Consider the following 12,439-nt stretch of genomic DNA (forward strand, 5'->3'; position numbering starts at 1 on the left):
ATGCACAGACCCGCCTGTGGGAGGGCCCGGGTGGATGGTTCGCCTTTAAAGGGTACGTCTGCTGTCCGGCGTTTGCCCCACTGCACTGAGGCGCGGTGAGAAGCCGCAGCCGCGCGTCACGTTGCTCATTCGTGAAGCGCTCGGCGATGCTTGCGTTGACCCTAATCAATGACGGGAAGCATTTAAAAATAATATATATGTATTATCTTTTTAAATAAGGCCCTGGCTTGAAAAACCCCTCCTTTAAGACTTGTACTGGGATCATACGACAGCGAGCCCAAATCCACAAACTGTGGCTTGTGGCCACGGAGAAGATGACGACTTTATTGATCAATTTGTGGAGGGTCGTTACGGGACACGTCCCTGCTGAACCATGTGGGTTCAACGCCCGGTCCTGACGGAGGTTCCGGGTGTATATAAAAAAAATAATAATAATAAAATAAAACGGACACCTAACTTTCCCAGCCCAACGCTAAGTTCAACACCAAACGTTTTTGCAACGTTGTTTGTACGATTTGACCCCCTCGGTCAATCGCAAGATAATGACGTGACGTTGTTTTTCTGCTTGGGATCTCTACCACGCTGAGGAGGGGGAAAAAAATAATAAAAACTCACAATGGAAACTCACTCTCACTCAAACAGACTCACAGTGAATCATTTGATCGTCTCTTTTTCATTGTTTTACATTGACAACATTAGGCACATGCACGTGTGTATATATATATATTAAAAAAAAAGTGACATACAATACCTGTGCATATGTACAAACACTGAGTGCTTTGTGCAAATGTATACAGATTATGATCATGTGTTAAATGTTACATGGGTAGTAGTGTGCACAAAAACATACAAACAATATACTGTCTGATTCATGGAAATGGAAAATAAAATATACACTTTTTTTGTCGTGTAACACCTCACCCCAGTGTTGGCTAAAAGCATCGGAGTTGGATTGACTCGCAAACGAGTGCAGCGTTTTATTAGGGTTTGAACCAGACCGAGGTTTTTCTTTCCAATGAGTGTTACAAAGAAAAACCTCCATTTATAGAAATTTGCCTTCATCGCTCTGTCACGTTCCTTTAGTCGTGATGCTTTATTTTTTTTTTTTACCCTTTACTTGGATGAATAGCCTCATCTGTTTTAATTTGTGGCTTCGAGTTTGGATGCACTACGGCACTTTATACACCAACCACAAACGTAACAAATAATAATAATAATAATAATAAAAATAATATGAATGTGAATAAATCTGAATTACAAAAACCGCGGCAATCGGTACATGGGAAAAGCAGAGGTCTTTTTTTAGGTGGAATAGCAATAGCCACGTTAACTGAATGCGCAAAGCATAGGGTGTTTTGAACGTGTTATCTGGTGAAGTCATGCAAAAAACGAGCTCCAAATCCAACATGAACTAAAAATATATACTGCAAAAAAAAAAAAAAAAGGATAACAAAGCAGACCAAAAGCTCTTTCACAAGTTAAATCTCCCCATCATTCATTCCATGCAAACAGTATCACTCCCACTCCGAAGGTCACTGTGGAGCCAGTGGCGTTGGCTTCATCTTGGTCTTTATTTCTCTGTGATCAGAGGTGAGCGATAAGAGCGGGAGGTGGTGCCGTGCCCACGAGGAAAAGGTAACTTTTAGATACTCGCCTGTACGGTATAATACGTGTACAATTAAATATTCTATTTTACACAGAATCTGTTTATTTGTGATGCACGACTGAAAAACACCAAAGCGAAATACATTTTATATGCGCTCCTTAAGGCATAATGATATTTGGGCTTCGGTTTAGAGGGGGGAAAAAAGCTCACCCAGCTTCCACAAGTGGACTAACGTGGTTCCTGGTTAAAAGGCACTGACGTCTGTTTTTATTTATTTTCCTTACATTTCACAGAGAGGCAAACGTCGTGTTTCTGGCTCCAGATAGGTCAGACGCACGCTTTACCTTTGTGTCTGCCGGTGTTTGGCCAGCGTTTCAAGTCAGGGGGGGCTTTTGTCAAGACGAAATCCATCAATCAAATTTCCAACGACGCTACTGATAGAGACGGAAAGTGTGTCATTTATATCAGTTTAAAACATTGTGTTTCTATCCCCTACACTGCGTCAAACAGTGAAATAACAGTGGAAGGAGTGAATCTCACCACGTCTTTACTGAGATTGAAAACGAGTGAGGAAGTGGGCGCACCAGCCCGCCACATCTGGCAAAAAGCGAAAGACAATATGAAAGAACTGGAGAGAGCAGCGAAGGGGTTGAATTTGTGAAAATATAGCGCAGTGAAGACTGCACGGGGCGCGTTGTTTACTCAAACATACAATCATTATCGATTCCTCATCAGGACATGAGCGTGATACAAAATAAGAATATGAAATGAAAACAAAAGAAATGTCAAAATGACGGTTTGTCATGCTTTCAGGCACTACAAAAAAAAAGAATGAGCTCCAAAGTATAGGATGCATTGCACCTTTAAATCACTCAGTCAAAGTGGCACAATTTAAGTACATTGATACAACATTGACGCAGAAAGCTGTGATTGAATAAAGTCGAAAACTCCCCCCGGAGCAAATCACATGTCAAAAAGCAGACGATGATCAGCATTAATTGACTGTAGTTATGGTTCGACCGGATAAGGTCGTTGGATGGAAAAGAAAGCTCACACACAGTCGTACAAGAACCACGTGGAAACTGTGTGTGTCATCCGAACGGTGCTCCGAAGGCACCACCCGGAGCTTTCCGCTGGAAATCGGGGACCGTCGGCGATAATATTGATGATTTCTATGAGAGTTTGACAAATTCTCCAGACGCTCGTCACCGAGTTGGACTCCTCACAAAATCTAAAATAGCATACATAATACGTGTCGTAAACCATTACCTCCTTTCGTTGTACTGTATCTCGCACAAAGCTGATGTTAAGAACTAACTACTCTGACTCTTACCTTCCAACGCAAATGCATTGACTACGATGGAGTCGAGGACTCTCCTTAAAGGGGACCTGTTATGCAAAACTCACCTTTTCATTACATTCTTACATTTGGGTCTCCCAGACAACCCAGTGGGGTTTTTGTGAGCTGTCTGTTTCAGTGAACATGTCTTAAAACGAGCCGTTCAGATTTGTGTCCCGGGGCTCGAGCACGACCGGACCCCGCCGGCATCGAAGGCTAAGAACTGAGCGTGGGAAGTGCTCTGTTGGCGGCGGAGACTGGCACAAATCTTTTGAAGAGAAAGAGGAATTAATACCAACCGTCCGTGGCAAAACTGCAGACGATGGAAATGTAAGTGTTTAAAAACATAATTCTGCCCTGTTTCCTTCAGTGTGCGTGTCCACGGTGGGTTGACTGTGTTGTAGGCCCGCGCGATCCGCTCCGTGTTTTCCCCAAACAAAACTGTAGATGCATTTATTCTATTTGTTTTACTTTCCGACGTTTCGGTAATGGGATGAAACAAAAAAAGGCCCCAGGCTCCGCAGGATCCCACTCTGCTCCGGACACCACGGTAAAAGTTGGAACAAACCTTTAAATGAGGTCGTGTAGATCTATTATGAGTGAAGATTCAGCAACTGGATTGCTTTTTTCTCGCCGCAGATTTGTTCTGAAACAGACTTGGGTGGACTGATGAGGTGAAATCAGCGAAAGTTATGCAATAGTTACAATGAAAGCTGGACGTCATGCTCAAACGCCATTGGCTGACAGACCTCGGGGCCTCGGGAGGGTGGCTCCGCCCACTTAAACAGCCTGTTTTCAGACAGGGTGGATTGGACGCACGTTAGAATGGCTCCAATACGTAATCTGAGTGGTATGTTCATAAAAACATTCCCTGGGGACCTCAGAGACGATACACTTAGTAACTACAACTCGGTGAAAAGGAGCATAATAGGTCCCCTTTAAGAACGGGAGACAGAGCTCAAATCGACGCTTTTGTCCACAGGTGGCGCTAACTTCATTGAAGAATCCCCAAACTACTCGTAGTTCCCTGAACAAAATTGAACATTATCCAGTCAAGTCCGGGGGTCATCACTACACACTGATTGTCAATTACATTTCAATTTAAGCAGTTTTTAAAGTGCCATACCGTGTTTGTGATCATCTAACGTTTGCAGGGAAAAAAAAAATAAAAATCACTTTCCCCATCCCAACTTATTCCCTTATTGAATTTTCTCTTGTGATTCTGGATGCACGTGTTACGACGGGCAAAACTCTCAGAGAAACATCCTCACCGAGACGACTCCCGAAATAACGAGCGGCCGTCGAAATACTGTTGGCTCAAAGACCTCTGCTTCCATGTGCACTTGGATGCCGAACATCTACGAAGCCCTGTTTAGTCCCTTTGTACCGAGACTCGTACATGTGAATACTGTGTCAAAGCAGAATACATCGATTAACACTGCTTGTTGTAATTCCCTTATTCTACCCACAATTCCCTGCTTGGCGATATCATGCTCCGCTCGGTTTAAAATACTCCGCAATTATTTTCCCTTGGATCAAGTGAAGACTTCAATCAAGTTCAGAAAAAAAAAAAAATAATGGCGTGACAATAACGAATTTCACTGACAGTAAAATAATAGCACAGCGTTAGAAACCACAGCATTTAAAAGTAGTTTCGATCTTAAAGGGAGAAAAGCCCAAAGGTTGTTCTTTTGTTTAATATTCATATTTCTTAGTTCATGGTTCTTGTTCTTAAAGGCACTTAATGGGGAAAAAAAAGAAAAGAAAAACAAAACAAAAAAGGTAAAACCAGGACGATTTCCTTCCTCCTAAAGCCCCTTTCTGGACACACGTGTACTATATTTGGAAGTTTTCGACACACGGCCAGCCCACCCCGATACCTAAACCACCTTCACATGGAAAACAAAAAGGTCAGTAGCCCTCGTGTTTGTAAGTACTGTAGCTGGGCTGTGACAAAACAAGCTTCTCTCCATTTCTGTCCGTCTGCCCACTTCTTCTGGAAAAACAGCAACATCACTTGAGCCATGCTTGGAGGGAGGAATGTCCTGCCGAGGCCTCCCGACCGGACCGTCCTGCCGAGAGACGGTGGACAGCGGGGAAGAGCGATGGGAATGGGCGAATCAGAGACGGGAGTAAAACTCCTCGTTGAGATTCGTGAGCTCGTCGGCGTCCTCCCCTCCACCCTCCCCCTCTTTATGTGCGTGAAGCACTGACTCCGGATAGGGTTCGGGGGGGGCTGGTTGGAGAGGATATTGGACAGGGGGTTGCCCGGGGAGGTGTGGTGCGTCCCTATACCCCTCTTCCCTGGCCTCCTTGGGCTTAGCCTGGCCAGGTTCTGGCCGTGCTCCCAGAGGTCCCATGGAGCTACTTTGGGTTGTGGTGGTGAGTGTGGAGAGGGAGGAAGAGGAGGGAGGATTGTGAGATGAGGAACGGGGAGGAGGAGGAGCTGCTACCTTGGCAGCAGAAATCTTACTGGCTACGGACAAGGGTCCGCGGCCAGCCTCTGGCTGTTCCTGGTGCCCCAAAATGCTTTCCCCACTTTTAGGGTACAGGAAGGTCCTCATTTGACCTTTGCCCTTTACATTGACTGTACCTCGGTAGTCAAACTCTAAGCCCATGGAGCTGAGCACAGTGTGGCTCTCCTCGCTCACCTGCACCCTGCACTCCACGCCGGTGGAGTCCATCCGGCTGGCGATGTTCACCGTGTCCCCCCAGATGTCATAGAGCAGCTTGGTGGTGCCGATGACGCCGGCCGTCAGGGGCCCGTGGTTGAACCCGATGCGCAGCTTGAAGCCGAAGCCGAGCATGTTCTTGTTGAAGTCGTCCAGCACGCCCATCATCTCCAGGGCGAAATCGAACAGCGCCCTGAGGTGCGAGTCGGGCCGGTCGTCCTCACTCTCGGTCAGCTGCTGAACGTTGAGCCCCGAAGCCGCCATGTAGGTGGCGCCGATGGTCTTGATCTTCTCCACGTTGGCAAATTCGGGCTTGCGGAGCAGCTCGTCGAAATCTCCGATCAGCTCGTTGAGGACGCGGTAGCATTCTTTACCGCCCTCATAGCTCTCCTCATAGAACTCGCTGAAATTCACGATGCTCGCAAATATCACGCCGACATTGTTGTGGTTCTTGGAGTAGCTCTGGGTCACCTGTGGAAACATTGGGGCAGAGACAGTTGCATTATAAATCATGTTTGTTTTAGATATTATCTGCTGTGAAGGGACGTTTCAGGGATCTGGAATGTGGACAGCGTAAAGTGTGGCGTGTCACCAGATCCTTGTAATAATGAAAGCAACCATTATTCGATGTTGTGATCAGCTTTGTGTGAGTAGCCTGGTAATGAGGGGTTTAAAGAGATATAAAAAAAAAAACAAAGAAAAAAAGAAAGCCCCAACCTTGAGTTGCTCAGCAACATGGATGGGAATGATGTTGCCCAGCAACCACTCCGCCTGGTCTCGCATGTTCTGGATCTTGAAGCGGTGCTTATCGGCCTCCACATTACCGTGGTAATGGAGCCGGTAGCTGACCTCAAACTCACGGTTGAGGAACCAGACTAAGAGGAGCAGCAGGAAGAAGGCCAGGATGGCTTCCGGAACGAGGATGTCAAGAGGGCGCAGCCCGGTATCAGGGCCAGGTTCTGGAGTGACCCGTGGTGAGCCCACCTCACCCAGCGTGGTGAGGTTCCCCCTGACAGAGAACAGAGGAAGAGATATAGAATGATACGTGAGGGCTGGCAAGAGTAGGGATAATCGAATACAATTGAGAAAGAAATGAGTTTAAATCAGTGCTCAGTTCGTTGCATGAACCAAACTACCGACTCACACGAGCGGCAACTAAACTTAACACAAAGGTAAAGCCGAAAAAGGACCACAGGGAGGGTGTAAAGGCAGCATAAGAACCCTCATTCATCCTTGTACAGTAGGCCTCGCACACAAAGATAGAAACAGGAAAAGAGGAGTGGGAAGAAGAAATGTGGAAAGGGCTTGGAGGGTTATGAGCAAGGTGCAAACTACAGGGGGAGCTCCCCTGAAAACATGCTTGATGAAATTTTGGGGGGGTGTGGGGGGGGTCTCTAAAATATTGACAATATGCCATTTTTGGGGGCAGTGGCTCAGGAAGCAGAGCGGGTCGTCTAGTCATCGGAAGACTGCCGGTTCGAAGATTGCACGGCTCCTCCTAGTCGCGTGCTGGTGTGTCCTTGACACTTAAGCCCCTAACTGCTCCCCGGGCACCGCTATATGCAGCCCACTGCTCCTAGATACATCAGTTACTAGGATGGTGAAATGCAGAGAAATGCTTTTTGTTGCCTCAGTACTTGTACTCTGTGCAATGACAATTAGTTGAATCTAATCTTTTAACCATGGATTTCTATTTTCTGTATCTTCATCACCACGGATCACGCGTAAAATGTGGCTATTATCGATTAGGCTATGAACGATACCGGCAGCATGCTACTCTCGCCATCACTGTCGAAGCTTGGCGGCCCAGTATCATAGATTTCACTCGCTTTAACTCAAAGATCAGAAAAAAAAAAGAAACTTTCTTTGTCCCGCTCAGTCCGCGGGCCAAATCGCCGTTCTTCATTTCTCTGTTTTGTAGTCAGCGTACAGTCATATGTCAAAAGGAAAACGAGGAAGCTTACTCACAAATGTTGTATTTCATGCCCATGCATGTGTGTGTTTGGTTATAGGCTGGTTTATTGATACGCCAGCCTCGCATTCGATGTCTTAATTGTACTGAGAACTGATCGCGCTCACCTGTATGTGATGGGTAAACTTTAACCGTTGCTGATGCAGCCTGGCTGGCCGCTCTGGTTTTGATTTAATGCTCATACATTTGTGTGTTTATGGGCTGTTTTCCTATTTCACCTACCAGTGTCTTTCTTCTTTGTGCCAACGAACTATAGAATATAGCACTCCGCTCTGCAGAGTACGCCGTGCCCTGCTTTAGCTGGTCGTATTGTGTCGTACTGTGATGTTTGATTTTGACACCCGTGCGGAGGTTTAACTTGGTCTTTAACAGATTATTTTATATCAGATGTGCTGAGTGCTGACACAGAGCGAGCAGGCCTACGGGCTTGCAGCTATGAATGTTTCTTGTGCTGCACACAGGTTATGAGAAGTAATGCGGAGAGTCGACGATAACGAGACACACGAAGAAGCATTTCTATGAACTTCGGCGAGATTGAAAAATGGCCAGAGAAACGAGAAGGAGAGCCAGGAGCACTGACCTATAAATAGAGCAATTGCAGCCTGACCATAGAAGACACTACGGGAGACGAAGCTCGCCGTTTTCACCGGCTGCTTTGGCGTTAACATTTTGCTGCCACATAACTGCCGGGGGCTGCTATCAGCACATCGGATTTTGTTTTGGTTTTACATTTATAGCCAATCACGTTACCTTTGGCTTTAAAGCAGCTTCCTGTTTCGAGCCCGTCAGGCTAAACTTTGTTGATTGCCATGATTTACTCCATTTCTAAACAAGACTTCAATTCACCGGGTCAACAGACAGATTAGGAAAGGAACGTGAGCGCATTTCTCTCAAGGCCACTGCAACTAACATCCATAAAGTAAAGCAAGAATACGGTCACATAAAGCCTGTAAAAAAACATTTATTGGCTTCAACAAGACATGCACTTTATGCAGATTAATGGGGTAAGCCACATTCATCCACAGACCTGTCGGGACACCCTCAACATGGCAACCTGGCACATCGGTGGTCCATTCGAACTCCCACGTTTGTGTGCAACATATTATAATGCCTCCATTCCCGCCTTCTCTGCGTGACACTGGTCCTTGACCTCCACATCCAAAATGTTTTAGCTGCCTCCCCTCGCTTGTAGTCCACAGCAGGGCAGTAAGGCTCGGGGCAGCAGTGTGAAGCCAAGCGGCTCCCATCTTGTCGCCAGGTCTCTGTGCCCCTGGCTTTCGCTGGCGCGCCGGCTCAAAATCGACTGCATATTGTGGGTCCGCTCAACATTTCAAACCTCTCTCCCTTTCCACATTTAATATACATGTTATAGGTGGATCGTGCTGCGTGTACTTAAAAATGATGCAGCTGTTGACTTCGAAAAATAAATAACCTCTTGAAAAAATTCCGGACTTAGTCTTGCCACTCGCCCCGAGAATAAAGAATTGTCCTTGTTGCAGAAACATAAAATGGCTAAATTGCCTTATCATGAACAATGATACAGTGGTCCCGGCTTCCATTTTCCAAGGATCAGCGCCACTGAGAGCGTATCTTCCCTCCTATTGGCTGTCGCCGGGCGCCGCTCATTTGCATAAAGATGAAACCTGCTGCTCCGCACTCCGTTTGAAATGCATTGCAGCCTGTCGCTCTGCAGCGCCGGCGGTATGACCGTACCTTGACACTAAATATTGCGCTGAATATTAGTTTATGGTGATATCGTTGGAGTCACCATGTGTTGAGAGCTGATTGTGATTTTATTAGCCACAGCAACTTATGTACTTATAGAGGTGAGAGCCAGAGTGGAATGTTCCTCTAAATCTGAGGGTGAGCTAGTTAACATGCAAACATAATGCTAAAGGCAAGTGTGAGTCATTTCTAACGCTGGTGGACATTTTGCATTAATTACAACTCAAACACACTCTGCGTGAGTGGGAGCGATAAGAGGCGCCAATGAAATAGCACCAAGGCAGAAAATGAGCAAGCGAGAGAGAAAGAGCGAGCGGGGAGTATGAAAACATAAAAGACGGCTCTTGGCCCGGGCCGACCCCGCAAACGTTACCCGTCCGTCAAACTTCCCCGTTCCCATGGAGACACCTACCTAAGAGCCGGAGAGCTGTTATTACCGGAGCTGAAAGAGAGCAGACAGGTGTCAGTTGCTGACACACACACTCAGACATAAACATGCTACGTCAGTGGAGCGGACCCCTCGTTTCCAGGCCGAAAGGGTAGGAAGTACTTTCAGGTCAGACGGGTTAAGCTCATGTCATTACCACCTCAACAAGCCAAGCACTTTGTGAGTGGGTTTGTGAGTGCTTGATATTCACAGATATGAATTCATACCCCATTCATTCTCTGGAGTCACATCCAAAATCAGTAACTACTGACGACAGAACTTTGAAACAAGGACTTTGACATAGTAACCTCAGGAGGCTCATGGATTTCAGTGCACAGTTCATTTTAAACCAGTGGTAGAAATGCTGCACTAAATAGGTGCGGAATGAGGAGGGTTACGGACAATTCATTGTCTACCCAAATGTTTTTGTTCCAGTTTTCGCGGCCAATAAATGACTCCCTGACTTATTACATGTTAAAGACAATTAAAAAGTGCAATAGTATGTGTGACAACTAAACCCTTCTAAAATGTCATGATCGTCACTGACCTAACGTTCAGCCACCAAAAATCTGTTAACTGTTTACCTGGCAGCAGATAACCAGAAGGGCAGCAGGGAGCATTGGGGAAAGAGGCAGTAATGGCAAATGGTTTGTTTTCTTCAAACAAACTGTACCCAGAGGGACTTTGAGTGTATGCATAGGCTGCTGGCTTTTTGGCACGGCTTTGTTCCTCGCAGATTTTCTTGTACATACACTGTTTGCGTTTGCATGCGTTTGTTTGTGTACTCGGGCTCGTAGGCCACCCGGCGCTCACCCCGACCTGTGGAGGGGGCTGTAGAGCAGGAGCAACAGGCCGGTTCCGGTGGCGGTGGCCAGGAGCGAGCGCATCCAGAAACTCAGCTGGCAGAAGTTACAGAACTGGATGATGGCCAGGATGGTGGCGCAGCACAGGAACATGGTCAACTGATGACGAAGAAGAAGAAGAAATAGTCAAATGCAGTAAATGGTAGACAGTGAAATCAGTCGGTGCCTGCAGCAGGATTGCGGCGCCTCCTCTGCGCCCCAACCTCCTACCAGTGACATAGAAGTACAGGAAGCCAAACGAGTTCCTTCGAGGTGAGGAGATGCTATTTGTGTCCAAGTGGCCGTTCTCACAGCAACATTTTAGTGCAGCATAATTAGATCTCCTTCTACTAGCCAATCACGATCAGCTTTGTTCATGTTCCCTAATATGTACCTAGTCAGTCACTACAGTGTTGGTACTCTGGAGCAGGGGTCTCCAACTACTGGCCCGGGGGCTACAGGCAGCCCGCAAGACAATTTAATGCGGCCCACTAATGGCGGCATGTTTATAATATCTTGTTAAATCTGTTGTTCAAATTCTTAATTTATCCACACAATTTCACTCAATGTTTCATGAATATGAAACAGAATAAAACAGAAGGAGATTTTATTTTTATTTTTTATGATTACGCATCTATTTTTAACATCTGTCTTATCATGCATATCAATAATACGCAGTGTGCAACACGCAGACAGGTGTAAAAACATCAGATACTTTCGGAATCGCTTCAGATACTGGGAGGATGAACGCCACCACCACCACCCCCCCCATCTCCCCAATCCAGACTGTTATTCCGTTCTAATATCTTCAAAGGCAGAAAAGTCCAGAAAATCTCCGTGTCTAATGAAGCGCTCTATCCCAGGGACGGCGGCTTTGATCTGCACGCCCCGAAGGATGTGTAGCGGAGGAAGACCGGGTGGGGAGGGGTGGGGGCGATGAATGTAATCGGCAAAACAAGACACCCAAACGCATCTTACGAGCAGCGAGCCACCTCAAGAACAAGACGGGACGGTCAGACTTCCGCCGGCTCTGAGCGCCACAGCACCAGGGTCGCTCTGTATCCAGGGGGTCTGGGTGGGCGCGGCCGTTGCTCTGGGTGGGCGGAATTTTAGTCCCGTGTTGTTATTCCTGCGCGTGCAGTTACTAGTTACAGTAGTGTCAGTTACGTGCTGAGTTCCTAATTGGGTTTGACTTCTATCGAACTAAGTGGGTGCAAGTTAGAGTGCCGCCATGTTTTAGCATCTAGGTCGGTTTTGAATTGGACCCGTGTCCTTTTATCTGATTTTAGCTTTTTATGTCGAGGCTTTTATTCTTCTTTGTTCTTATATCGTTGCACGTGTGTATGAAACGTGTTGAAATACAAATAAACTTGCCTTGTCTTATTGGGTAGCAGCGACATAAAGACGTTATTGGTTTTGCAGATGCTATCCAAGGGAGAAAAGCCGTAGCTTGACAGAGGATGAATGATGAATGTATTGGCTTCATAGAGAAATAGCGGCTCGTGTCCTTTAAATCCCTCTTGTAACTGAAGTGTATTGCGGCTGTAACGCTTGCCCGTAGGAGGGTTCTGCCACTGACTGCGCTCTCCCGGCTTCAAAGTGGGGAGCAGGTGGAAATATATACTGTATTTTGGAATGTGAAGCTACCACAATTTGCAAAAGTAACTACGAGAAGAGAAACTACAGTAGAAAAAGGTGTAGCAGCAGCACTACAATAAGTCGTCGCAGCAGTGATAAATTCCAGTAGTAAGCATTTCATCTTTCTTCTTTTTTTTTTTTTTTTTTTTTTTTTTGGAGGACTCTGTAAACACTGGAAAATATCCCCAGGTATACGTTTTGTGGATTAAAGCTCAACC

At 46.3% G+C, this 12,439-nt stretch overlaps 1 protein-coding gene across 1 annotated transcript in view; it reads right to left on the reverse strand.

Annotated features, from left to right (window-relative positions):
• Nucleotides 1–706: 706 nt before the first annotated feature.
• The window catches only part of LOC307228987 (adenylate cyclase 9), a 38,215-nt gene continuing 26,482 nt past the window's right edge, over nt 707–12,439 (reverse strand). Inside the window, exons 8-11 of the mRNA XM_079998857.1 lie at nt 10,561–10,703; nt 9,727–9,756; nt 6,335–6,626; nt 707–6,088 (exon numbers count right to left, since the gene is read on the reverse strand). Coding sequence (XP_079854983.1) covers nt 5,066–6,088; nt 6,335–6,626; nt 9,727–9,756; nt 10,561–10,703 — 1,488 coding nt within the window. The 3' untranslated portion in view covers nt 707–5,065. The remainder of the gene's footprint in view (nt 6,089–6,334; nt 6,627–9,726; nt 9,757–10,560; nt 10,704–12,439) is intronic.

This window comes from Zeus faber (genome assembly GCF_960531495.2).
Source record: "Zeus faber genome assembly, chromosome: 4".
Classification (NCBI taxonomy): domain Eukaryota; kingdom Metazoa; phylum Chordata; class Actinopteri; order Zeiformes; family Zeidae; genus Zeus; species Zeus faber.